Source organism: Pogoniulus pusillus, chromosome 2 (assembly GCF_015220805.1).
Source record: "Pogoniulus pusillus isolate bPogPus1 chromosome 2, bPogPus1.pri, whole genome shotgun sequence".
In the NCBI taxonomy this organism is placed as follows: Eukaryota; Metazoa; Chordata; class Aves; order Piciformes; family Lybiidae; genus Pogoniulus; species Pogoniulus pusillus.
Genome location: NC_087265.1, coordinates 44,828,217 through 44,855,372, shown reverse-complemented (window position 1 = coordinate 44,855,372; position 27,156 = coordinate 44,828,217). Strand labels below are relative to the sequence as shown.

The window sequence follows — 27,156 nt, the reverse complement described above, 5'->3', positions numbered from 1 at the left end:
GAAAAAGCAAAATCATTCTTACCTAGCTTCTGTTTCATGAGTTTCAAGTCACTTCAACTTACGTTTCAAATTACCGCATGCTATTTAAAGCTTCTCAGTCAGGTACTTCGGATGTAGAAGAGAGTCACCTGAGCTGATTTCCATTTACAATGACATTTTGAAGTAATTAATTATCATTTAGATACAGACAATCACAGGACATATGAAAACCATCAGGGAGTAGAAACAAAGAGGATAAACACATAGCAGCTCGTACATAAACATGCCAACCTCATGAGGTTCAACAAGACCAAGTGCAAGGTCCTGCAGCTGGGGTGAGGCAATCCCAAGCACAGATACAGGCTGAACAAGGACTGGCTGGAGAGCAGCCCTGAGAAGAGGGACTTGGAGGTGCTGGTGGAGGAGAAGCTCAACATGAGCCAGAAGTGTGCACTTGCAGCCCAGAAAGCCAACCAGAGTCTGGGCTGCAGCAGGAGAAGTGTGGCCAGAAGGATGAGGGAGGTGATCCTCCCGCTCTACTCTGCTCTGGGGAGACTCCATCTGGAGTACTGCATCCAGTTCTGGAACCCCCATTACAAGAGGGCTGTGGAGATGCTGGAGTGTGTCCAGAGACGGGCTACTGGGATGCTCAGAGGGCTGCAGCACCTCTGCTGTGAGGCCAGACTAAAAGAGTTGGGGCTGTTCAGTCTGGAGAAGAGGAGGCTCCCAGGTGACCTTCTTGTGGCATCTCAGTGTTTGCAGGAGGCCTACAAAAATCTGGGGAGGGATTTTTTTAAGATATCAGGAGTGACAAGACTAGGGCAAATGGAGCAAAGCTGGAGGTGGAGAAATTCACACTGGATGTGAGGAAGAAGTTGTTGATCATGAGAGGGGTGAGAGGCTGGAATGGGTTGCCCAGGGAGGTGGCTGAGGCCTCATGCCTGGAGGCATTTAAGGCCAGGCTGGATGAGGCTGTGGCCAACCTGCTCTAGGGTAGGGTGTCCCTGGCCATGGCATTGGGGTTGGAACTGAATGATCTTTGTGGTCCCTTCCAACCCTGACTGATTCTATGATTCAAACTAGTTCAAGAGTACGGCAACTTCTTTTAAAAGTATTTTGGTCTCTCAGCTAAGTTCAAATACATCACACAGACAAACAGCTTTTATCACACTGAGGAATGACCTCAAGGGCTGACTAAGGGTATCTCTTGCATGACAAAAAAAGAATTTAACTGGAGACTGTGAGAACTTTTCCATGTGGTACAGATTTGTGGCAATCCTACACAGAGCTCTGCCTCACCTTGTGGAGCTCCCACCCTGATCATGGGGTGGGGCCTCTGGGCATGATTTTCAGTGCACTATCTGCTTGCCTCATTTCTTTAACAGTTATTAATCACACAGGAACATAACCAAGTTTTTAAACGCTGGGATGAGATTTAACAAGGCCAAGTGCAGGGTTCTACACTTTGGCCACAACAACCCCAAGCAGCACTACAGGCTGGGGACCTCTGTCCTGGCTGGGGACCCCACCTGGCTACAACCTCCCTTCAGGTAGTTGTAGACAGCAATGAGGTCACCCCTGAGCCTCTTCTTCTCCAGGCTGCACACCCTCAGCTCCCTCAGCCTCTCCTCACAGGGCTGTGTTCCAGGCCCCTCACCAGCTTTGTTGCCCTTCTCTGGACACGTTCCAGTATCTCAACATCTCTCTTGAATTGAGGAGCCCAGAACTGGACATAGGACTCAAGGTGTGGCCTGACCAGTGTTGAGTACAGGGGAAGAGTAACCTCCCTTGTTCTACTGGCCACACTGTTCCTGATACAGGCCAGGATGCCATTGGCTTTCTGGCCACCTGGGCACACTGCTGTTTTTGTAATACTAGTAAGTTTCAAAAAGGAAAAAGAAGAAAGTATGATAAATACATTTCAACTGGCTGATGTTCAGCTACTGTCTACCAGCACCCCCAGGTCCTGGCTGCTCTCCAGCCACTCTGTCCCCAGCCTGTAGCACTGCTTGGGGTTGTTGTGGCCAAAGTGCAGAACCCTGCACTTGGCCTTGTTAAATGTCATCCCATTGGCCTCTGCCCACCTATCCAGCCTGTCCAGGTCCCTCTGCAGGGCTCTCCTACCCTCCAACAGATCCACAGCTGCACCTAGCTTGGTGTCATCTGCAAACTTACAGATGCTGGAATTAACCCATAATATTTTAAAATACAAGAGTCCTAGCCTAAGCCAAAGGTGTCTTCATAACACCATGACTTAGAAAGAAAGTATAATCTGTAGTACCACAACAATGGAAAACACATTGCTATGCAGTACATTTTAGTAGTCCCTTAAAGGGTACAGCTAAACAGAACTGAAGTAAATCAAAACTTCTAAGGACACACAAGTATACTGTTAAGACTTCTTTACCTGAATAAAAATATGGGATTTCTTTTACTTCTTGCAGCCCACATGATATTTATTCACACACATGTATTCATGATGTAATGTGAAGATAATAACTCTATGTTTTGCATCAGACTTTCCTGACTCACCCTTTGGGCTGTTATAAGGGACCATGGCTAACTCTATGATTCTGGTTTGAAGTTCTCAGTGAAGTGAACCTGGTGCAGCATGGTCTGGATGTTATGAGCAGTGAAATCGGCATTTCAATCAACAGGTTCACTGACTGCTAGGAATCAATTTACAGAAGTGTTTAATGCTTGTTTAAAAGACCTAGAAATGTTGACATACACAATTTCACATCACAGAAATGCCTCTGTGGACTTCCAGTACGAGCATCTAGAACAGGCAGAATTCACTGTAGCCTAAGACTAGACAAACCAGGACTGCTCTAGCAAATACCTTTCTTAAACTGTTGCAAACAATTGAAATGCAATTACTAACCCCAAATTCCATTTCCACATCTTCTGTAAAACATACCTTCTGTAAAGCAAGCCTGTAGCTCTGATGCTTTTTCTGGTTCTGTCTCAGCTTTTTCTTCTCCAAAGAGAGCTAAATTAACTGTGCTTCCTTCAGATGAGCTCGAAAAATTAACCTATTGAAAATAAAATTCATAACAATCATACTTTCTTTCATTTTTAGAAGGGTAATTAACTTTTAAACATGCAACACTGTGTCCAAGTAGTAATAAGAACAATATCTGTCACCAGAAATACAAACAAACATCCACATAGAGCAGTCAATGCTGTTGAAATGTGCACAGATCATCCACTTAAGAGATTGCAAGGTGCATCAACATCAGTTTTCACTGAATTTCAGAATTTCTGGTACAAATATAGTACAGCATTATTGGTCAATATTTGGTTTATTTTGCTCTCTGCTATTCTTCTTTTACTATAAATTTCTCTTGAGACACTTTAAACCAGCAAGGGTTATGCTGCATGCTTTAAAATGCTGTCTGTTAGTTTGATTGAAGCAGTCCCCTCAACATGATGGCAGCAAATCCTGACAGCATAAGACTTCTACATTCTGAACTGTCAGGGGGAAAGTAGTTGATTTTTAAGGATGGATTTCAATTTAGTTCCTGTTATTCATGATATAATAACAAAAGAAATTAATTACCAATTCTTTTTCACTGGTGTATTATATTAAACAAGCTAAGCACATTGGAGTTTACACTAAAATCTGGTTACCTTTGACCACAAATAATTAAGTTATTTTCCATTTTAAGATTATTCCTGATATGAAAATGCTAAAAAATCAGGACTGATCTGAAGCCCTGTTTCAGATGTGAATTTGAACATTACGCTCAACGCATTCGTAAAGCAAATGAAGCCTGACCCTGTTTTAACCAACAATTATCACTATCACCTCAACACTTGTTATGGCTTTTTAATATTAGTAAGCTTCAAAAAGGAAGGGAGAAAAAGAAGAAGTATGATAGATACATTTCAACTGGCATTAGTTTGCATTATTTTTGCCAATGCACACATGTATTACATTGTGCATTCTGAAACTACCCATTACTCTGGTACACATACCTGTACAGCAACCACCTAGAAAGGAAGGATTTAGGTTTGTTTCAATCATTAAAATTACAGAAGTCACATAACTTTATGGGTTTTAGGTTTGGGGCTTTTTTTTTTTTTTTGTCTGTATTAAGAATAAGTCTTCATTTTGAATTGTGAATAAGTCTAATTTATTTCCATATGCAAAAATCCATAGCCTGGTGATTTTAAAGGCAGATGTGGTGTACTGTACACTCAACCCAAGTATGAGTACCAAACTAAGTCAAAGTAGTTTGGGTCACAGCATTCTCTGACATTTTACAATGTTATTATCAAGTATGTAATGTCAGTGATGAATTCACACAAGTAAGTATCTGTAGGGAATGATGTAAGCACACTTTGTAAAACAGGCTCTGGTTTGTAGAATTAACACCATTTTCACTAATTTAGATGTGCATAATTAAGAGATGTTTAAGATATAAAGGCTCTATCTAATCAAATGATCCTTAAACCACAGTTATGAAATTTGAAAGGACAAAATTATTTCAGGCATTAAACAATTTTCAGAGTTTTGTTCATTGGCTTGTGAAAGAATCTGCTACAGAGAATTTAACAAGAAAAAGTAACCCAGCATTCTACATTAACTTTTGGTAAAGCAATTAAGTAATACTGTCTGCATTGCTGCTACTTGGGAATAGAATCCCCAAATTCCTCATTTATGATGCAACAAAACTCGTTTAGTTTTTTAGCAGCATTAAGTTTAAAACATGGTTATTCACAGCAAACATCTTTTCTTACCACTGATCCTACTAAACCTGAGGGTAGCACTCTATACCTCCACATTTTCACTCATACTCTGCTTTCATCATTCCAGGATATAGCAAATATAGTGCAAAAAAGTTGCAGCAGTGGTGGGTAAACTTAAATAATGAACTGAATTACAAACCAAATTACTGGTTTTACATTGACTGCTTTTTAAAGAGTAGGGAAGCTGTGTGCCTAGTGCCAAAATTCAAAACAACATGAAGTACCCTGGGTTATCTGAACCATAACTACTTAGTACAGTGTTTGAGCAAATGACATGAATTCAACTGAAAGAATACAGATTTATGTGAATTAACAACATCAGAAGATGAACAATCACAAACAAAATGAAAAGGATCAATATGCTTAAAACATGAAGTTATGTATCAATTAATACATGGTAGAAGAATCTAATAGTAGGTTTATTTGGTTTTACTTTAAGAAAATTACCTTTCTTTACTCTAGAAATAAATTATTTTGGAAGAAGAGGCTCAGGGCTGACCTCATTGCTGTCTACAACTACCTCAAGGGAGGCTGTAGCCAGGTGGGGGTTGGTCTCTACTGACAGACAACCAGCAACAGAAGGGGACACAGTCTCAAGTTGTGCTGAGGGAAGTCTAGGCTGGATGTTAGGAGGAAGTTGTTGGCAGAGAGAGTGATTGGCATTGGAATGGGCTACCCAGGGAGGTGGTGGAGTTGCCATCCCTGGAGATGTTCAAGCAAAGCTTGGATGAGGCACTTAGTGCCATGGTCTAGTTGATTGGCTAGGGCTGGGTGCTAGGTTGGACTGGCTGATCTTGGAGGTCTCTTCCAAACTGGTTGATTCTATGATTCTAAGGGACAGGTACTTTGGTTTCCTTTTTCTCCTAAGGACAGTGCAGGATATAATCAGGTGCTTGAAGAGTTACAGATTGAATTAAACTTTGGTTTTCTTTTTTATGCAGAGTGTTTGTTATTTCTCATTAAGACCAGGGTACCAAACAAAAGAAAAAATTATATCAGCACATGATAAAAAGCAATATACACAGAATTCCCTGCCAGTTAGTTTGCTTGCAATGTATAAAAGCTTGCAGAGAGGTAAACGATTTTGTGAGTCATCCTCAGAACAGGACCTTTTAAGAAAGACAGAATTGTTTGTCCTCCACCTTCCAGGGCATTCAGCTGCTCTTCAAAGTTTACTCAACTAATTAAGAAAGCCTCATTGTAGTTACACTTAGCACTGGATTGAATAGGTCACGCACTCAAGAGTGAAGTATCTGCCTTGATGTTTGCAAATCAAAAGCTAAGCCACTTGTGTCAGAGAAACTTCCTGCCACATGTATTTTTTTCTTCTTCACTGTTGGCAGTGAAAAGCTGAAGTGAACACTTTTTTTTTCCAATACAAGCATCATGGCCTTCCAGTATTTCAAGGGGGTCTATAAAAAACTAGGGACTTTTTAGGCTATATTCTACTACTTCTATATAATCAGGCTAATTATACTACGTCGTGATGTGGTATCCATGCAGCAAGAGCTTGCCAGTGGCTGGTGGACTAGTGGAGTGAGGAAGAGCCTTAGTGGAGAGGCACATCTGTTATAAACTAGTGTTTAGATGGGAAAATGAATTAACAGCTCAAGGAGACATTAAGGCCACCTTATTGTGGCCTTTCAGTATCTGAAGGGGGCCTCCAAAAAGGCTGGGGAGGGACTTTTCAGACTAGCAGGGAGTGACAGGACTAGGGGCAATGGAGCAAAGCTGGAAGTGGGGAGATTCAGACTGGCCGTGAGGAGGAAGTTGTTCAGCATGAGAGTGTTGAGAGCCTGAAAGGGATTGCCCAGGGAGGCAGTTGAAGCCCCATCCCTGGAGGAGTTCAAGGCCAGGCTGGATGAGGCTGTGGCCTTTTCTATTTCTACCTTTTCTATTATACACAGGAAAAAAAAGAGGAAGGTTACAGTAAGACAATGTGTCATCCAAATGAAAAGGATTGAAATGTTTTTCACTCAAACAATTAGGAGTCCCCTGTCTACTACTCTGCATGCTGTTCTGCACAGGTCAAGATGTACAAAAGCAAAAGCCTAAAGCAGGAATAGCCACATAAACAATATCTATCAAACTAGAATCATATTCCCATATTTAGCACCACCTTAAATGGGGGTTTAAAAAATGGTTTGGATAAATCCTTAGAAAGATATTTTTCAGTTCTATCTTTCTGAACAGCTTACAGGCCATCTGGGCACAAAAGCCAGGTCTCAAATGTTGCCCAGAAATAAAATGGTGTAAAAGAGATGAAAGGCAATGGAGGCTTCTCCAATGAAACTGCATGAACAAAACTCACATTTGGAAATGAAATGCCTCAATGATCTCTGAATATTAAGGATGAAACTCAACTATTGATGCTGTTCAGTCTGGAGAAGGGATGGCTCCAGGGAAACCTTCTTAAAGCCTTTCTTATTTAAAGGGGGCCTGTATAAGAAAGGTGAGGACTTTTTAGCAGGCTCTGTTGTGAACAGACAAGGGGTAATGGTTTTAAAGTAGAAAAGGGTAAAGCAACCTGATCTAGATGGAGATGTCCTTGATTACTGCAGGGTATTTGAACTAGACAATTTCTAAAGGTCACTTCCAAGCACTGCATTCTATGATTCTTTGATTCTATGACTTAGAGTAGAAATAAGAAGAAATTTGTTTACAGTGAGGGTGGTGAAACACTGGAGCAGGTTGCCCAGGGAGGTGGTGGATGGCCCCTCCCTGGAAACATTCAAGGTCAAGTCAGACAGGGCTTCAAACAACCTGACTTAGTCTCCTGTGCACTGCAGGGAGATTAGACAAGATGACCTTTAAATGTCCCTTACAACCCAAAGTATTCTATGAGTAAGAAGAGATCATCAGGAATAACACATAGCTTGGTACAATTAACACTCCTTTCATATTTCTGGAGTTCCTGAGTTGAGAGGTTCTTATTTTGTCTTTTCTTTTAACAGCTGTAATTTTAGTCTTAACCTGGATTTTTATAACTGTTGTATTTCTTTCTTGAACTTCCTATTTATATTATATATATTTATATTTATATATATATTTATTTATATAGAGAGAGCTAAATATTCACTTTATATAATTTTAAACTATCCAGATTTAGACACCTACACAGAATCCTACAAAGAATTTCTGCTTGCAATAATGTTATGTCTGCCTTTCTAAAAACAAAGCAACCAGGTTAAGTGCACAAAGAAAAAAAAAGAGCAAAACTGACAAAACTTATTTCCTAACTTCCAATCTTACACAAATTTCATGAGTGGAATATAAATAAGTTAGTACATCCATATTCAAAATCCTAGGCATATGTATAAAAAGACATAAGTCTCTTTGTTCCCAGGAGTGTGTACTTCATCCTGTATTTTATCTCCTCTGCATGGAAAACTGGAATGTAAATTACAAAAACACTGAACAAACATGAAACAATTGGTATCAAATACATAAATGTTGTAGTAATACAAGTAATTGTTAGATATGCAATATATATATTATAGATTGGAATATATATATATAAAATATTCCAAGGCATTGGTCAAATTAACATTATAGATTGGAATATACATATATGTGTTTATATATATATATAAATAAAATATCCCAAGGCATTGGTCCAATGAACCTAACAGATTGGAATATATATAATATTCCAAGGCATTGGTCAAATGAACATTATGGATTGGAATATATCTATGTAATATTTCAAGACATTGGTCAAATGAACATTATAGATTGGAATGTATCTATATAATATTCCAAGGCATTGGTCAAATGAACATTATGGATTGGAATATATCTATATAATATTCCAAGGCATTGGTCAAATGAACATTATAGATTGGAATGTATCTATATAATATTGCAAGGCATTGGTCAAATGAACCTAATAGATTGGAATATATCTATATAATATTGCAAGGCATTGGTCAAATGATTATAGATTGGAATGTATCTATATAATATTGCAAGGCATTGGTCAAATGAACATTATAGATTGGAATATATCTATATAATATTCCAAGGCACTGGTCAAATTAACATTATAGATTGGAATGTATCTATATAATATTCCAAGGCATTGGTCAAATGAACATGATCAGAAAATGTTCATAATTACACGAAAGCTAACAAAATGGTTCAACAGATGAACAGAAAAAGTCAAGTGAAGATTACCTTTCCACTTTCATACAGTCATAAGGCTGTAGCCCCTTCTAAACTTGAACAGTCTTGATGCCCAATAATTCAGTTAACAACAAAAAAAAACCAACAACCAACCTACAAAGCATGCAGGTTATGCCACAGAAGTAGTGCAGAAAATACAAAAGATGTAACAAGGAGAGAGAAACATGTTGGAGTTGCCCTCAATCATGCTGTGATGTGAGTCATGGGACTCAGCTTACAGAGCGGCTGTGCATGTTTCCACTACATTGCAACAGATGGGGAAAAAATACATTGCAGCTGAGTTGCATGCAGGCCAACCAATCTCAAAGTGATCAGATATGTATGATTTTTTTTTTAGGTAACCTGTGTAAACCTGGTGACACGTTGCTCTGCCTGGTTAAAAAGCACCAGATCTGCATTCTTGACTGATCCAGGTTGATTTTACTCCTGTGAGAAGTAAGAACGGTACGCAATGAAGTTAACATACGCTACCCTTTAGGTTGGTTGAGTTCTGGAAACAGCAGAAGTATGTATTCCTACTTACTTTAAAATGTGTTTTCTACATAGGCCACACATTTGCAAAACTTGCAGCTTTGGTTAGAGCTTTAAATACATCCAAAGACATACTGAAAGAAGTAAAGTCAGCAGGAAACCCCAAACCAACCAACCCAGCCCAGAAAGGTCTTCCACCCTCACGACCTCAATCAAACCACACATGAAAAAAAACAAAGCTACACCCACACTAGAATCATAGAAATAACCAGGTTGGAAGAGACCTCCAAGATCAGGCAGTCCAACCTAGCACCCAGCCCTATCCATTCATCTAGACCATGGCACTAAGTGCCACATCCAGTCTTTTCCTGAACACGTCCAGGAACGGTGACTCCATCACCTCCCTGGGCAGCCCATTCATTACAGCTTCAAGCATCCTCTCCATGACATTAGTTAGGCCATTAAAATAACACAAACACACTCCTCTTCTAATTTTCTTTTTAAGATTATCCCTGGTCTTCACTAAATGCTAAATATATATGCACTTAGAATATGCTTTCAGAAATATGCCACAGGCAAAATCAAAAACAAATCAGTTGTGCCAGGCCAAACACAAGAACTTCTGGAACACCAATTTTTGTCACCACCATTAAACTTTATAACTGCATGGATTCTAAATAAAAAACCCAACAACAACAAAAATTACCATTAAAAAAATAAATCTAATCTTGCTTCTCAATGATGACTTCTGAAAGGCTAATTAAACATTGCAGCTATCTAGTAACTCCAATATAAACTGCTTCCATTTCAAGGGAAAGCCTGAAAGAATCTACAGAATGACATATTTCCTTACTGCCTATGAACTGTTCTACCTTAAATGGGGTTTTTTTGTTGTTAATTTAAGTATTTCCTACAGTTGCCTTTCAACTATGCCAATCCTTAGCTGCTTTTCCAGATCTGAGTGGTTTAAAATTCATACTAGGTAGCATAATCCTGTAAACAGCAAATTCTTATGTTCAATCTTGAATATCAAAAGGTCAGAGGGCATGGATTTTGTTATCCAAGTTTTAAATATAAATTAGTGAAGAATGAGGTCGAGGGAGGTGATTCTCCCCCTCTACTCTGTTCTGGGGAGACTCCACCTGGAGTACTGCAGCCAGTTCTGGAGCCCCCATTACAAGAAGGATGTGAACATGCTGGAGTGTGTCCAGAGAAGGGCCCTGAGGATGCTCAGAGGGCTGCAGCACCTCTGCTATGAGGACAGACTGAAGGAGTTGGGGCTGTTCAGTCTGCAGAGGAGGAGGCTCCCAGGTGACCTTCTTGTGGCCTTCCAGGATCTGAAGGGGGCCTCCAAAAAAGCTGGGGAGGGACTTTTTAGGCTCTCAGGGAGTGACAAGATTAGGGGGGATGGAGCAAAGCTGGAGATGGGGAGATTCAGACTGGACATGAAGAGGAAGTTGTTCAGCATGAGAGTGATGAGAGCCTGGAATGGGTTGCCCAGGGAGGTGGTTGAGGCCCCATGGCTGGAGGAGTTTAAGGCCAGGCTGGCTGAGGCTGTGGCCAGTCTGATCCAGGGTGGGGGGTACCTGCCCATGGCAGAAGGTGGTTGGAACTAGATGATCCTTGTGATCCCTTCCAACTCTGCCTGATTCTAAGATCTTCAAGTTCTGGGTCATTTCCAGATAAGAGTTAGATTTAACATAGTTATCAGAGCAAGAACAAAATTACTTGGATTCAATTAGATATTCCTTCCAAAAAGCAAAGGTCAGTATCGTTTATTCAGATTAATAGTATGTAGCAGCTCTCCAGCTGACACATGTTCTTTACAAAGTCAAGTTAATACTTCAAAACAACCTATGAATATTATTTGCTTCGATTTTAAGAGGCCTCTCAGTAATCTAACAGAAGCTACAAAAAGGAGATGGGACAAATTGAGTGCTGGAAAAATCAGCTGCTGAAATAACAAATGAATCTTACAGCACTGAACACTGCACTCTACAATTAAGCACAACACCTGAAGAGTCACCTCGTTACATCTAACCAAATCTAATTCAAATAAACCTTGCTAGAACAAACTTACTTTCTAAAATTTGGAAAGAATATGAGCAGATGCACTGCCAGTTTGAAACAAAACAACCAAAAACCTACTCACAACCATTCCAATAATAAAGAAGCCTAACAGCACAACCAAACCCCAAATGAGAACAATACAATGCAGACTAAGCAATCCAGACTGGAGTACAGATGTCTGCACAACCAGTGATAATTCATTAATGTCCTTATGTCTTCAGGTGCCAGGGGAGTTGATACCAGACTCAAGCTGTACTCAAGACACAGCATAGCAACCTCTCTCAGGATCATGCTGAAATCCATTATTTCACTTCCCCTCTCATTCTGCAGCTGCTGCTAAGTGACTACTTTCCTAAAGCTGTCCCATTTTAAGGACAGACCTTTGTCTTTACAGTGATTGGTTCAAATCTTCCACAAAGAAGCAGTAATTTCATTTAATTAGTAATTCAATTCTTTTTCATCATGTTTACTTGACAAGGGAGGCTGTAGCCAGGTGGGGGTTGGGATCTTCTGCCAGGCAACCAGCAACAGAACAAGGGGACACAGTCTCAAGTTGTGCAGTGGGAAGTATAGGCTGGATGTTAGGAGGAAGTTCTTCCCAGAGAGAGTGATTGGCATTGGAATGGGCTGCCCAGGGAGGTGGTGGAGTCACCATCCCTGGAGATGTTCAAGAAAAGTCTGGCTGAGGCACTTAGTGCCATGGTCTAGTTGATTGGACAGGGCTGGGGGATAGGCTGAACTGGATGACGTTGTAGGTCGCTTCCAACCTGATTGATTCTATGACTCTATGACATATTCACTGTCTAGAACTGAATTGTTCCCTTGGCTTTCAATTCTTGAACTTGAAAAGCATTGTGATTGATCTAATTAGCCTGAGTTAGCAGCTCATTTAGATTATCCAGTACAACTAAGGCTGATTTCTGTAGAATTCAGTGCAAATGGTAGTAATTAATATATCCTCTCATATTTTTAAATAGTTGACTTTCATGCTTAATTCATGGAAATATTATGACTATATACATAAAAAATATTCTTTCTCTGTTTATTTTATACATAGATACCTGGCTTGTCTATTCAACTAGAAATTTGGAAAGCTTTGGTTTTCAAAACCCTTTTATAAATAGGCCCTATAAATAACCTATGAACCTATAAATAGGTTCATTTTATAAATAGGTCCTGTGAGGAGAGGCTGGGGGAGCTAGGGGTGTGCAGCCTGGAAAAGAGGAGGCTCAGAGATGACCTCATTGCTGTCTACAGCTACCTGAAGGGAGGCTGTAGCCAGGTGGGGGTTGGTCTCTTCTGCCAGGCAACCAGCAACAGAACAAGGGGACACAGTCTTAAGTTGTGCCAGGGCAGGTCTAGGCTGGATGTTAGGAGGAAGTTGTTTCCAGAGAGAGTGACTGGCATTGGAATGGACTGCTCAGGGAGACAGTGGAGTCACAGTTCCCTGGAGGTGTTCAAGCAAAGCCTGGATGAGGCATTTAGTGCCATGGTCTAGTTACTGGACAGGGCTGGGTGCTAGGTTGGCCTGGATGATCTTGGAGGTCTCTTCCAACCTGATTGAGTCTATGATATGCTTATACATCACCGCCTAGACTTCCTACTGTCTTTAGCTCCACTTTCCCACTTCAGTGTATTCATTTCCCATACAGTCCAACAAGCTCAAATCACAATCACTTTCTCTTTCCAAGCAGGAAGAGCCACACTACAAAAGAACACAATTCATACAAAATATAAAATATTTCCATGTTACCTCTTTGCTTTCCTCCAAATCTGAGTCACTGCTAAACTCTTCTGTATTTAGATGCTCAAAATCAGATTCTCCAACAGCTATTGGGACTGTGACAGTAAGACTTGGGTTGTTTATGAAGGATGTGTAATCACTGCCACCTATCACAGTAGCCATTCCATTCTCATTTTTGTGATGATTGGTATCTATCCTTATTTCAGTGATGGCATGGTTGGAAATGCAATGGTCTTTCTCATCATTCAACTGATCTGTTGCTGTTCTTTGATTTACAACAGCTTGCTTCCCCCAACAAGACCTTTGGATACATTCACCTGCTTTTTTCTTCAAATTATCTATTCCCTTCTGAATTCTTGCGAGAGCAATCTGTAAGTTGTTCATTTCATTATCATCCTCTGTACGAGAAAGGCTGTCTGAACTGAATGAACTCAGCAGCAAGGCCAAAAAAAGATTCAACACCTAAAAAAGGAACAAAAAGTTAGCAGCTGAATTTTCTCAACTTTTCAATCGCATTTTTCTTCTATCACACGTTCTGTACACAGGCTTTGTGTTTTCCTTTGCTGCACATGATGCTCAAAATTGCACAGTAAAGGCAGCTTAAGCACAACACCTGCCCTATATCCCAATGTAGCAGCATTGCTACATGACTATGAAGATGCAAATCATTGTTCTGCTCATGTTTGTAAAAGTTGATACTGTTCAGGGTTCAGCTAAGATAGAGCTAATATGAGCCAGCAGTGTGCCCAGGTGGCCAAGCGAGCCAATGGCATCCTGGCCTGGATCAGGAACAGTGTGGCCAATAGCACAGGGAGGTTATTCTGCCCCTGTACTCAACACTGGTCAGGCCACACCTTGAGTGCTACGTCCAGTTCTGGGCCCTTCAATTCAAGAGAGATGTTGAGATACTGGAACATGTCCAGAGAAGGGTAATGAAGCTGGAGAGAGGCCTGGAACATAGCCCTGTGAGTAGAGGCTGAGGGAGCTGGAGGTGTGCAGCCTGGAGAAGAGGAGGCTCAGAGGTGACCTCATTGCTGTCTACAACTACCTGAAGGGAGGCTGTAGCCAGGTGGGAGTTGGTCTCTTCTGCCAGACAACCAGCAGCAGAACAAGGGGACACAGTCTCAAGTTGTGCCAGGGGGAGGGGGAGGTCTAGGCTGGATAATAGGAGGAAGTTCTTCCCAGAGAGGGTGACTGACATTGGAATGGGCTGCCAAGGGAAGTGGTGGAGTCGCCATCCGTGGAGGTATTCAAGAAAAGACTGAATGAGGCACTTAGTGCCATGGTCTACTTGACTGGCTAGGGCTGGGGGACAGGTTGGACTGGATGATCTTGAAGGTCTCTTCCAACCTGGTTGATTCTATGATTCTGTGCTACTAGTAATAACTCATGACTGGTTTAAAGATAGCTGTCTTATTACTAGCAAAATCCTCCATGACAGCAAATTTAAAATCTCTTTTGCTGCTAAGAGGTGCTCAAAGAAAAGACTTGGAATAGAGGAAGACTGGGTTGGCAATGAGAAAAGCATAGAAAAAAATGGAGCAAAGAGGGCTTCATTTACTGGCTAGTTAATAAAAACCAAAACAAATACCCACCCCACCCCCCCCAGCAAAACAACCATATCAAAAAAGACAAATCAGTACACCATAATGGACAAACTGGTGCAGATCAGATGCTTTCCTCTGAAAGAGTAGAAGAATATAATAAAGACCACTTTAAAAGTACCTGTAATATGGACTTAAGAAACAGAAACGGGTGAAGAGGTGAAAGGAAACATGAAGTATTTGAACCATTAGGGTTTTCTTTCTGCTGCCTTCTAATTCCAGTTTTCTTACCCTGTTTGTGTAAAAAGTTGATCGTGCAGCAAACAAGGCTCAAAATGGCTTCAAGTTCACAGAGTTAAAGCAGTGTTTTAGAAAGCAGAAAAAATAAATAGGAAGACAAAGTAAAAAGAAAACTAACAGCAAACAAAGCCACCTGACTATGTGTGACTGGAAGGGATGCCTCAGTCACTTAGGGGAAAAACACCCTGCTACATCCTCTTTTGCAAACACTCAGCTTGACTGAGTAGAGGGAGAGAATAGGAATGGCCCACAAAAAAACCTGAACAGACAACTCTTGCCTCTCTCTCACCATGTGCTAGTTTGAGCCTAGCTGGGATATTTTGGTGAGAATTAGATTACAGGCTGTAAACAATGGTGATGTCTACTGCACTCATAGGCTTGCTGAGGTTAGAACACAAACAAAGATAAGAGAGTCTCTTTCTGGGCTTTTTGGGCTGCACTTCTCTCTCAACTTGCCTGACTAATCCATCTGCTTCCTAACCCCACTGGTCAACCCTCCAAACTACCTTAAACGTAAGGCAAAATCTGGGATAAGGTAGAGGGGGTGGGAGAAGGTGGAAGGGTGGTTGGGAGCCCCTCCTGGGGACTCAGGTTTCTGGGAGGGCTGTTGTGTTTCTGTGTTACTTTTTAACTTGTCTATCTCTGTATAGAATGTAAACATCTGCTTGTATATTGTGCTAAGCTGTAAGTATAAAACTTCATTCAATTTTCCAGAGCCACTGAATCTGGTCTGGGTGATTTTCACAAGTGTGGGGGGTGGGTAACACCCAAACCATCACACACCAGCATGCTCTGAACTGCACTCCAGACCCCTGAAGGTGGCCATCCACTAAGCAGGGGATAGGGTATAAGACCACAAAGCTAAGACAAGGAAATCTCCATTTCACAACTTACACTCCTAATCAATGCCAAGTAATAAACATCACATTTAATAAAACTTAAAATCTGTTCTGGAGTCATTCTTTCTCTATAAGAACTCTCAACTTATTTTTGACTACCTACCACTAAGTTTCCTATCACCATGACCATCATGAAGACAGTAAGGCACATGGGTTGGCCAGCAACCTCCATGCAGTCCCACATTGTCTCTATCCATTCTCCACACAGCACTCGAAACACAATCAAGAAAGAGTGGAAAAAGTCATGCATGTGCCAGCGTGGAAGTTTGCAGTTTGCAGAGATCCTGCAGACACAATCCTTGTAGCTTTTCCCAAACAGCTGCATCCCAACCACAGCAAAAATGAACACGATGATGGCCAGCACCAGGGTCAGATTCCCCAGAGCTCCCACTGAGTTGCCAATGATTTTTATCAGCATATTTAATGTCGGCCAAGATTTTGCCAGCTTGAAAACTCGCAACTGAAAAAGAAAAACACAGAGATATTATTTGCAGTAGTTACAAAATACACTGTAGAAATACACAACAGAATTGTTTGGATAGTGAATTCTGAACATCTCAAACATTATGTGTGGAAGTGAATTAAAAATAAAACAAACAACAAAAAAACCCACAAGATTCAATCAACAGGCTTCCACTGAAGGAAAATAATGAACTCTGAAATCCTCAAAGAAAAGGCTCTTCCAAAAGAATATTGGCTCCAACAAACAAAACGAGAATCCCACAGTCTGGAAATAAAAGCCAAACACTGTAAGACAAACATTTCAACTTTAGAAGGGAGAAAGTATAATTCATACTTTTTCTTATGCCATAACCCAGAATAGAATAATAGAATCAACCAGGTTGGAAGACACCTCCAAGATCATCCAGTCCAAACTATCACCCAGCCCTGCCCAGTCAACTAGACCATGTCATCAAGTGCCTCATCCAGCCTTTTCTAGAACACCTCCAACCACCTCCCTGGGCAGCTCATTCCAATGCCAATTCACTCTCTCTGTGAAGAACTTCCTCCTAACATCCAGCCTAGACATCCCCCAGCATAACTTGAGACTGTGTCCCCTTCTTCTGTTGCTGGTTGCCTGGCAGAAGAGACCAACCCCCACCTGGCTACAGCCTCCCTTCAGGTAGTTGTAGACAGCAATGAGGTCACCTCTGAGCCTCCTCTTCTCCAGGCTGCACAACCCCATGGTATTACATACTTTTTATTTTCAGATATAAGCAAAAATTAAGTGCAAAATGGAAAGAGACCACAGAGAAAGAATGTCTCAGAATTAATTTCTATTTTTTAAATAGAAACATTTTTCTAATAATATTTTTCCCCCAAGAGTGTGCAGGTTTGAGGCTAATTTTTCACTGAGAGAAATTGTATCCTTAGCTGTGAGAAGAAAGTAAAAGCCCAACAGTAATCTATGTCTCTCAATTTTCTGATGAAAAATGCAACAAGTCAAAATATAGATAAGACAGGCACTCCTCATACATTTCTTAGCTCTCACTTCTGGCTGTGCCTTCTTTCTAGCGGTCTGGTCTCTGTGGCTGACTCTGCCTTGAATTCACCAATCCACCTAAGCCCTTTCTTTTTTCTTCCTCTAACCTCTTTGTCATCTTTTTACATCTCACCTCAGATCTCCAGATTTATCACATGAGATACACGTGGGTTGATCTGGTTATTTCTGAAGGCAGGGAAAGAGGGAGGGGGAAGGGGGGTTGGGAGCCCTCTAAGGACTCTGTTTCTGGGAGGGGTATTGTGTTTCTGTGTTACTTTTAATTTGTATGTAACTGTATATATTTGTGTGTATCTGCTTGTATATTGTGCTAAGCTGTAAAGAGAGCTTCATTCTTAATTCCCAGCTCGGCTAAGTCTAGCCTGGGTGATTTCATATGAGTGCAGGGTTACAGTGAGGGCGGTGAAACACTGGAACAGGTTGCTCAGGGAGGTTGGGGCTGCTCCCTCCCTGGAGGTGTTCAAGGCCAGGTTGAATGAGGCCTGTTCTAGTGAGAGATGTCCTTGCCTGTGGCAGGGTGTTGGAACTGGATGATCCTTGAGGTCCCTTCCAACCTAAACCATTCTATGATAAGCATCACATAGTATTACTAAAAAGTGTCTTATTTACATGAGGACAGTTAAGATACAAATATAATGCATTAGTTAATGCAGATACATTATCATCACTTATTTACCAAGTTAATGCAGATACATTATTATCACTTATTTACCAAGTTAATGCAGATACATTATTATCATTTATTTACCAATCTGATGCAGATACATTATTATCACTTATTTACCAATCTGATGCAGATACATTATTATCACTTATTTACCAATCTGATGCAGATACATTATTATCACTTATTTACCAAGTTAATGCAGATACATTATTATCACTTATTTACCAGTCTGAATGATCGGAGAACGGATAATCCATCCACATTGGACAGGAAAAGTTCCACCAAACTAAGGGTAACTATAAAACTATCGAAGATATTCCATCCAACTTGGAAATAATAAAAAGGATGCATGGCAATTATCTTCAGAACCATTTCTGCTGCAAAAATTCCAGTAAAAACCTGAAGGAAGAATATTTATGGTGACTATATAGTTGAGGATGAGTAAGTTGAACCAGCAGTAAAAGAATAAGCAACAACTCTCTTACAGGAGGTCAGTAGGGAGAATTATGACTAGCCCAAACCTCACAGAGAAAGTGAAGTGGCTACATAAAAATGATATGTAGCCTAACTCTCTTATCTGTAGTTAAACACCAGACACATTCACTGAAGAATAAAGTCTTCCTACCAGGCCTCCTGTTTGCTGCTCATATCTGCCATTCATCTAATTCAAGTAACTTTTTTCAGCAAGGCAGCAATCAGTTGCTCTCACCACAACAGTAGCTGTTTTAACAGAGGTGTGTGGACAAATACAAACTGGTCATAAATGGGTGATTGATGTGCTATAAAATGAAGTCTTTGTGAGTGTGCTAGTTTGAAGCTAGCTAGAAGAACTAGATTACAGGCTGTGAAAGGAAAACAATGGTGATGTCTACTTCACTCATAGGCTTGCTGAGAGGTATAAGAACAAGAATGTAAATATAGATAATACAGTTGCTCTCTGGGCTTTGGGCTTCATCTCTCTAACCTAACCTAACCTGCCATCTTGGTGAGTAATCCATCTGCTTCCTAAACCCCCTGGCTGACCCTCCAATCTACCTTGGGCATAAGGCAAGATCTTGGGTAAGACAGAGGGTGGGAGGAAAGTGAAAGGGTGGTTGAGAGCTCCTCCTGGGGACTCTGGTTTCTGGGAGGGTTGTTGTGTTTCTGTATTACCTTTTAACTTGTATATTTCTGTATATATTGTAAATATCTGCTTGTATATTGTGCTAAGCTGTAAATACAAAGCTTCATTCAGTTTCCAGAGCTGCTGAGACTAGTCTGGGTGATTTCCAAAGTGTAGGGGGGGGTGGTTAACACCCAAACCATCACAATGAGATCTCAGGTACAGTAAGCATATTTTCTCTCACTGCCAAAAAATAAAGGCAAATTATGTCGTAGGTCATGTTTGAAATAAAACTCCTTCCTGCCTCTGAAGCCTTCTGAACAACAGAAATGATGACTCTGAAGGAAATCCCCTGTCATTGCACCAGTATTTAGAGAAGTGCATAAATTACCATCTTTTACTAGAGATATGAAAAAAGTGTTTAAAAAAAATCAGTCTTTAAAACAGTGCTGTGCAATTCAAAAAGCAAGAAATAAACTGCCACAACGACATCTGTATTATAGAGCCATGCCAGTTGACTGGGAATAAACACTTCTCAGCGTGAAGGAACCCTTGCACAGCTCAAAATTAGAGTAAGATTTTCCCTATATATGAAAGGGGAAAAAAATGGTTGTGTTTCTTGGGTAAAACATGCAAGCATGATCATAGGACAACCCCCTGCAATAGTTACTGATCCTTATTTATTGTTAAATTTATGGCTAAAAACCAACATGATATGATTATCTTCAACAGAAAATCATCTCTGACTTCAGGTAATGGTGAAAACATTGAGCTATGCCTGTATGGACCAAAAATCTGTTGCTAAAAACCAACATGATATGATCATCTTCCACAAAAAATCATCTCTGACTTCAGGTAATGGTGAAAACATTGAGTTATGCCTATATGGACTAAAAATACCAGCCTACAATTTCAATGTTAACAGATTAACAGCTCTGAATTTCAGGGTGAGTTCTTGCCCAACATGTACCAGAATTTCATGTATTTTAATAACCAGACTACAATTTCAACATGAACAGATTAACAGCTATTAATTTCAAGGTGAATACTTGCCCAACATGTACTAGAATATCATGTATTTTAATAACCAGCCTACACTTTCAATGTTAACAGATTAACAGCTCTGCATTTCAAGGTGACTACTTGCCCAACATGTAATAGAATGTCATATATTTTAATAACCAGCCTACACTTTCAGTGTTAACAGCTCTGAATTTCAGGGTGAGTTCTTGCCCAACCTGTACTAGAAAATCATGTATTTTAATAACCAGCCTACACTTTCAATGTTAACAGACTAACAGCCCTGAATTTCAGGGTGACTACTTGCCCAACAGGTACTAGAATGTCATGTATTTTAATAAGCAGCCTACACTTTCAATGTTAACAGATTAACAGCCCTGAATTTCAGGGTGACTACTCGCCCAACAGGTACTAGAATGTCATGTATTTTAATAAGCAGCCTACACTTTCAATGTTAACAGATTAACAGCTCTGCATTTCAAGGTGAATACTTGCCCAACAAGTACTAGAATTTAATCTGTTTTTATAACCAGCCTACACTTTCAATGTTAACAGATTAACAGCTCTGAATTTCAGGGTGAGTTCTTGCCCAACATGTAGTAGAATGTCATGTATTTTAATAACCAGCCTACACTTTCAATGTTAACAGATTAACAGCTCTGAATTTCAAGGTGAGTTCATGCCCAACATGTACCAGAATTTCATGTATTTTAATAACCAGACTACAATTTCAACATGAACAGATTAACAGCTATTAATTTCAAGGTGAATACTTGCCCAACAGGTACTAGTATTTAATATATTTTAATAACCAAACAGCTCCTACTTTTTGTTTTTTGGGTGATACTACACAAAATCAAATCAGATCTCTTTTCAATTCATGTAATTCAAACTCTGGTTGCTGAAAAATCAATTTGTATTAATACAGACATCAAACTCTTATGTACCACCTACCTCAAAAGAGTATTTTTAGACTTTTTACTACAATTAATAGCTTTAACCTTTATTTTATGGGTTGATAATAGAAACAATACATCTATTTCATAGAGAAATCAGGTTCTAACTGCATCAAGTTATAAAGTTTGATAGACTTACCTGATTTCCTATTTTGAGTACATTACTGAAATTGTCAGTCATTGGATAATGTTCCATGGCCATAAACAAGGTATTTAAAATTATGCAGACAGTGACAGCCAGATCAACAAAGGGATCCATTACAATCAATTCAACCACAGCCTTTACTTTTAACCAGGGCTCCCAACAATCCCAAATTAAAAAAGTGTGGGCAAACTTATACCAGCAAGGTGGACATTTTTGCCTGGATTCTTCAAGTTCTGGGAACAAAAAAGAACACAAAAACAAAAGCAAAAAGAAACAAACAAACCACAGAATAGTGAATAGATTTTGGAGAACGTAAAGATATTTTTTTTAATGCACTTTTTCAGGTTTTAACCATTTCTCACTGAAACCATTAATGATGTTTGGGAGGAAACACAGAGTCAGTCAGGGTTGGAAGGGACCACAAGGATCATGTAGTTCCAACCCCCCTGCCATGGGCAGGGACACCCTACCCTAGAGCAGGCTGCCCACAGCCTCATCCAGCCATGGGGCCTCAACCACCTCCCTGGGCAACCCATTCCAGTCACCACTCTCATGCTCAACAACTTCCTCCTCACCTCCACTCTGAACCTGCTCACCTCCAGCTTTGCTCCATTCCCCCTAGAGTCCTGTCTCTCCGTGAGAGCCTAAAAAGTCCCTCCCCAGCTATTTTGTAGGCCCCCTTCAGGTACTGAAAGGCCACAAGGTGGTCACCTCAGAGCCTCCTCTTCTCCAGACTGAATAGCCCCAACTCTTTCAGTCTGGCCTCGCAAGAGAGGTGCTTCAACCCTCTGATTATCCTCATGGCTCTTCTCTGGACATGCTCCATCATGTCCACATCCTTCTTGTAATGGGGGCTCCAGAACTGGCTGCAGTACTCCAGGTGGGGTCCCACCAGAGCGGAGTAGAAGGGCAGAATCACCTCCCTCGCCCTGCTGGCCACACTTCTCCTGATGCAGCCCAGGCTCTGGTTGGCCCTCCAGGCTGCAAGTGCACACCTCCTCAGATTTCTTGGAACTTATCACTGTTATTGATTGAAAAACTTTTAGAAGCATGGAAGAACCTGAAGAAGTTTACACTAATAACTGAACAATCTGTTTATCTTTTTCTTATACCACACAATTTTGTTTAAGAAAAAAAAACCCACAATTATTTGTGCATATGTTTAGGGATAGTTTTCTCAGTATGATTTCCCACTTCACAGTCCTCTCAAAGGTTAAACTGCTTTTTTTTTTCAGAAGAAAAAACATTAATTTCACCATTAATAAATTTCTGAAAACTATTCAAGCATCTTTGAGAATTTCACTAGTAATAATTTCACTATTTCAAATAATTCCACTACAAATTCCTTCCTGATTACCCTTTAAGCATCTGTAATAGTTTTACAGTGAAATTTATCACAAGGCATTTCTTCCAATATCTCAATTGATAAACTAGTAAAATAGTAACCACTAAAAAACACATACACATTATTTATTTCAATTAGAATCTTCTTTCATCTAGTGCATTTGTTAGATTGTGCTAGTTTGAGCCTAGCTGGGATGTTTTGTTGAGAAGAATTAGATGACAGGCTGTGAAAAGGAAACAATGGTGATGTCTGCTGCACTCATAGGCTTGCTGAGATGGATAAAAACAAGGTAGTGACAGGACCAGGGGGAATGGAGCGAAGCTGGAGGTGAGCAGGTTCAGACTGGATGTGAGGAGGAAGTTGTTCAGCATGAGAGTGGCGAGAGCCTGGAATGGGTTGCTCAGGGAGGCAGCTGGGGCCTCATCCCTGGAGGTGTTTAAGGCCAGGCTGGATGAGGCTGTGGTCAGCCTGCTCTAGGGTAGGGTGTCCCTGACCATAGCAGGGAGGTTGGAACTAGATGATCCTTGTGGTCCCTTCCAACCCTGTCTGATTCTATGATTCTAAGAACACAAACATAGATAACAGAGTTGGTCTCTGGCTTTGGCTGCCTCTCTTCTCTCTCTCTCTAACCTGCTGTCTGTGTGACTAATCCATCTGCTTTCTAACCCCCGTGGCTGATTCTCCAAACTCTCCTTGAACTTAAAGCAAAGTCTGGGATAAGTTAGAGGAGTGGAAAGGAGATGGAAGGGTGGTTGGGAGCCCCTTCTAGTGACTCAGGTTTCTGGGAGGGCTGTTGTGTTTCTGTGTTACCTTTTTAACTTGTATATTTCTGTCTCTAGCTGTATATATTGTAAATACCTGCTTGTATATTGTGCTAAGCTGTAAATATAAAGCTCCATTCTTTAATATCCAGCTAGCCTGAGTCTAGTCTGGGTGATTTCACAAGAGTGGGGGGCCAGGTAACACCCAAACCATCACACAGATTCCTTCACTTCTTTTTTCACTACGTGCACCCTTTTTCCTATTGTTTAGTTTATGCATGGCTACATACTTTTTATCATCTATAATTTCACTGTGACTTAACACCTTCAAGCAAGTCTCAGACAATGTCAAGGAGATTCACATATCTGCCATTATAACACACCTTCCATTGTATTTGTGATAATGCCAGCTATACTCATAGCTCTTTCCCTTAAGCTGGGATCCTCCAGCAGCTCCACTGGTATTTGATAGGAACTTGTACGCCTCCTTTTTGTTTCTATTTCTGTAGCAGTGCTCTAGCAAGGGGGGAAAAAAAGGAAAGCAAATTCAAAATGAACATATGCTAAATTTTATTTTAGAAATACTGCAAAATAGATATTAGAAAGACTTGCTGCTTTCAATGAAGTCATAACAGTAGAGCTTTAAGTGCTGTTACATATGTGTAGTGGGAATAATTCTTATAAGTTCAGTTGTTCTTTTGTCAAAAGCTATTTTAATGTTATACTTCTGAAAATGTCTAATACTTATAAAACACTAAAAGAGAACTTGGTATTTAGTTCCCATACTGCCATTGAAGTATAATTAATTACTAAATCCACATTAGACACAAAGTTTGGGGAAGGCCATAGCAGAGGGAACAATCTGAGACTGTTGCAGCATGAGAGGAGGAGAGAGAGAGGAGGAGGGAGGGAGAGAGAGAGAGAGAGGGGAGGAGGAAGAGAGAGAGAGAGAGGGGAGGAGGAAGAGAGAGAGAGAGAGAGGGGAGGAGGAAGAGAGAGAGAGAGAGAGGGGAGGAGGAAGAGAGAGAGAGAGAGAGGGGAGGAGAAAGAGAGAGAGAGAGAGAGGGGAGGAGAAAGAGAGAGAGAGAGAGAGGGGAGGAGGAAGAGAGAGAGAGAGAGAGGGGAGGAGGAAGAGAGAGAGAGAGGGGAGGAGGAAGAGAGAGAGAGAGGGGAGGAGGAAGAGAGAGAGAGAGGGGAGGAGGAAGAGAGAGAGAGGGGAGGAGGAAGAGAGAGAGAGAGGGGAGGAGGAAGAGAGAGAGAGGGGGGGAGGAAGAGAGAGAGAGAGAGTAGGAGGAAGAGAGAGAGAGAGGGGAGGAGGAAGAGAGAGAGAGAGGGGAGGAGGAAGAGAGAGAGAGAGGGGAGGAGGAAGAGAGAGAGAGAGGGGAGGAGGAAGAGAGAGAGAGAGGGGAGGAGGAAGAGAGAGAGAGGGGAGGAGGAAGAGAGAGAGAGAGGGGAGGAGGAAGAGAGAGAGAGGGGAGGAGGAGGGAGAGAGAGGGGAGGAGGAGGGAGAGAGAGAGAGGGGAGGAGGAAGAGAGAGAGAGAGAGGAGGAGGGAGAGAGAGAGAGAGAGAGAGAGAGGAGGAGGGAGAGAGAGAGAGAGAGGAGGAGGGAGAGAGAGAGAGAGAGGAGGAGGGAGAGAGAGAGAGAGAGAGAGACAGTTGGAGTGAGAGAGAGAGAGAGAGGTGGAGAGAGAGAGAGAGAGAGAGGAGGAGGGAGAGAGAGAGAGAGAGAGGAGGAGGGAGAGAGAGAGAGAGAGAGAGGAGGAGGGAGAGAGAGAGAGAGAAAGAGAGGAGGAGGGAGAGAGAGAGAGAGAGAGGAGGAGGGAGAGAGAGAGAGAGGAGGAGAGAAATATTCCCATTTGCCAGTTTCATGCTTTCTCAACCACTATTTCACTTTTAAAATCATTCATTCACAAGATACTTGCAAGTGATTTATGCTAGAAATGTTTCTGCAATAAAAAATATTCTCTAAGATTCATTTTTTATCAGTATTGATCTCCATACTCATTCATTAAATGATATATTTCACATTTAATAGCTGTTGACCTCGAAGGCTAATAGGCCTATTAGATGTCCTGGCTTGCCCCACACTTCTGCTGATGGGGAAAGCAAGGGTGGGAGGAAAACAAAGGCTTGGGCCATTATGTCCCTTCCTGAAGTGATAAGCAGGTACCCAGAGGTGTTTAGGTACTTGTTGGTGTCTTGCCCAAATAAGAGTGAGCAAGTGCTGGGCTCACCTAATATGGTCGTTTTGCAAACGCCATTCTGATTGGTGAATCTCTGTGGCCAAAGGAGCCTTTGCACTCAGGCAAATAATGTCAATTGAGCTAAGTTGCAAGCAGTTGTGCTGCCTCTGCCTCAGTGCTCTTGGACAACGTGTTCTGCTCTGCATCATGCTTCAAACCAGCTTAGTCCTGATGCTTTGGGCTTGAACTACCTAGAAACTTAAGTGCCTCAAGTTTCCCAGAAGTAATTTAAGTGCCTTATGATGTGGCAAGAAGTGCCATTGACATGGTGCTCTCTGCAAGAGATCTGCCTGCACCTCTGCAAACCTGTGCCAAGTGGAACCAGGATCAGGTCAGAGATCGTCTGCCTCTTTCCCAGCACCCTGGGAAGATCTGGAAGCCTCTCTAGGGCCGAGCAGTTCCAACACTGCCACAAAGGAGCCAGGGACTACCTTGAAATTTCCACTCCACTGCAGTGAGTAGCACAGACTTTCCCTAGGGCTCCAGGCTGCCTTTTATTTGTAAGTGAGGCAAAGCCATTTTGTGGCCAAACCTTTTCCAATTTTCTGATTCTCCTGAATGAAGGAATTGCCCATAAGCATCCTTGTGAAGATTTTCCCAACATTTAACTAATTTGTACATAGTTGTGGGAGGGGCTTTCCAGAAATAAAATGAACTACATGTTTTATAATTCCTGCCTCATTCATTGCCCCAACTAAATCAGCTGTCATCTCTGACTTAGAAATTTCAACTGCAGAAACAAACTCTGACTGAACTGACATTAAAAAAGTGGAGTGGGTGTTTTTTTCCCAAGTATATTGTTAAAAAAATGAAAGCTGTATTCTAGCCACACATGCCTCAATGATCATGATTAGTTTTCAATACATTAAATAATGCATGAAAATGTAAGGAATCCATCAAATATGTCTTTTAAATGTTGGTACCCTTGTTTAAAATAAAAAGAAATTAAAGACATTTTCTATGAAAAACATGTGATGGATTCCTCTGCTCTGAAAGCAGATGGATGAAATAGACAAAACTGACCAGAGGGAAAAATGGATGAATCTGCATGTACATTTCAGGGGGTTTAAATTATACCTTCATCCTGGGCAGTAAGAAGCTCAGACCATCTCTGAGAACCAGGAATAAAAACACCCCAGCTTCCAGAGACTCTAAAATGTCCACATAACCTTTGCACCATAGCAAATATGTCTGGTAGATTACTCATAGAGAATTAGCAAACACATTTAAAGGGAGGCTAAAACAATAAATAAAGGAAAAGTGAAACAACATAACCTTAAAAGCTATGCTACATTTGCACAATACCAAATATATGGCTGGTAGATTACTGATAGAGAATTAGGAAACACATTTAAAGGGAGGCTAAAACCATAAGTAAAGGAAAAGTGAAACAAGATAACCTTAAAAGCTATGCTACATTTGCACAATACCAAATATATGGCTGGTAGATTACTGATAGAGAATTAGG

General features: G+C 41.0%; 1 protein-coding gene and 1 long non-coding RNA gene across 9 annotated transcripts in view; one reads left to right on the top strand and one right to left on the bottom strand.

Moving 5' to 3' along the window:
- The window catches only part of LOC135186224 (uncharacterized), a 119,764-nt gene that overhangs the window by 53,330 nt on the left and 39,278 nt on the right, over positions 1-27,156 (top strand). For 6 of the 8 annotated variants that reach the window (XR_010306780.1, XR_010306776.1, XR_010306778.1 and 3 more), the window contains exons 3-5: positions 9,257-9,363; positions 13,486-13,575; positions 19,950-20,072. This is a non-coding gene — a long non-coding RNA (uncharacterized LOC135186224). Of the gene's footprint in view, positions 1-9,256; positions 9,398-13,485; positions 13,576-19,949; positions 20,073-27,156 lie in introns of all 8 variants that reach the window. The other 2 variants (XR_010306772.1, XR_010306777.1) reach the window with 2 other exon arrangements.
- Positions 1-27,156, bottom strand: part of LOC135186220 (sodium channel protein type 2 subunit alpha-like) — a 56,125-nt gene that overhangs the window by 15,098 nt on the left and 13,871 nt on the right. Inside the window, exons 12-17 of the mRNA XM_064163786.1 lie at positions 23,828-23,960; positions 21,333-21,571; positions 18,341-18,514; positions 16,051-16,407; positions 13,214-13,666; positions 2,900-3,014 (exon numbers count right to left, since the gene is read on the bottom strand). Coding sequence (XP_064019856.1) covers positions 2,900-3,014; positions 13,214-13,666; positions 16,051-16,407; positions 18,341-18,514; positions 21,333-21,571; positions 23,828-23,960 — 1,471 coding nt within the window. The remainder of the gene's footprint in view (positions 1-2,899; positions 3,015-13,213; positions 13,667-16,050; positions 16,408-18,340; positions 18,515-21,332; positions 21,572-23,827; positions 23,961-27,156) is intronic.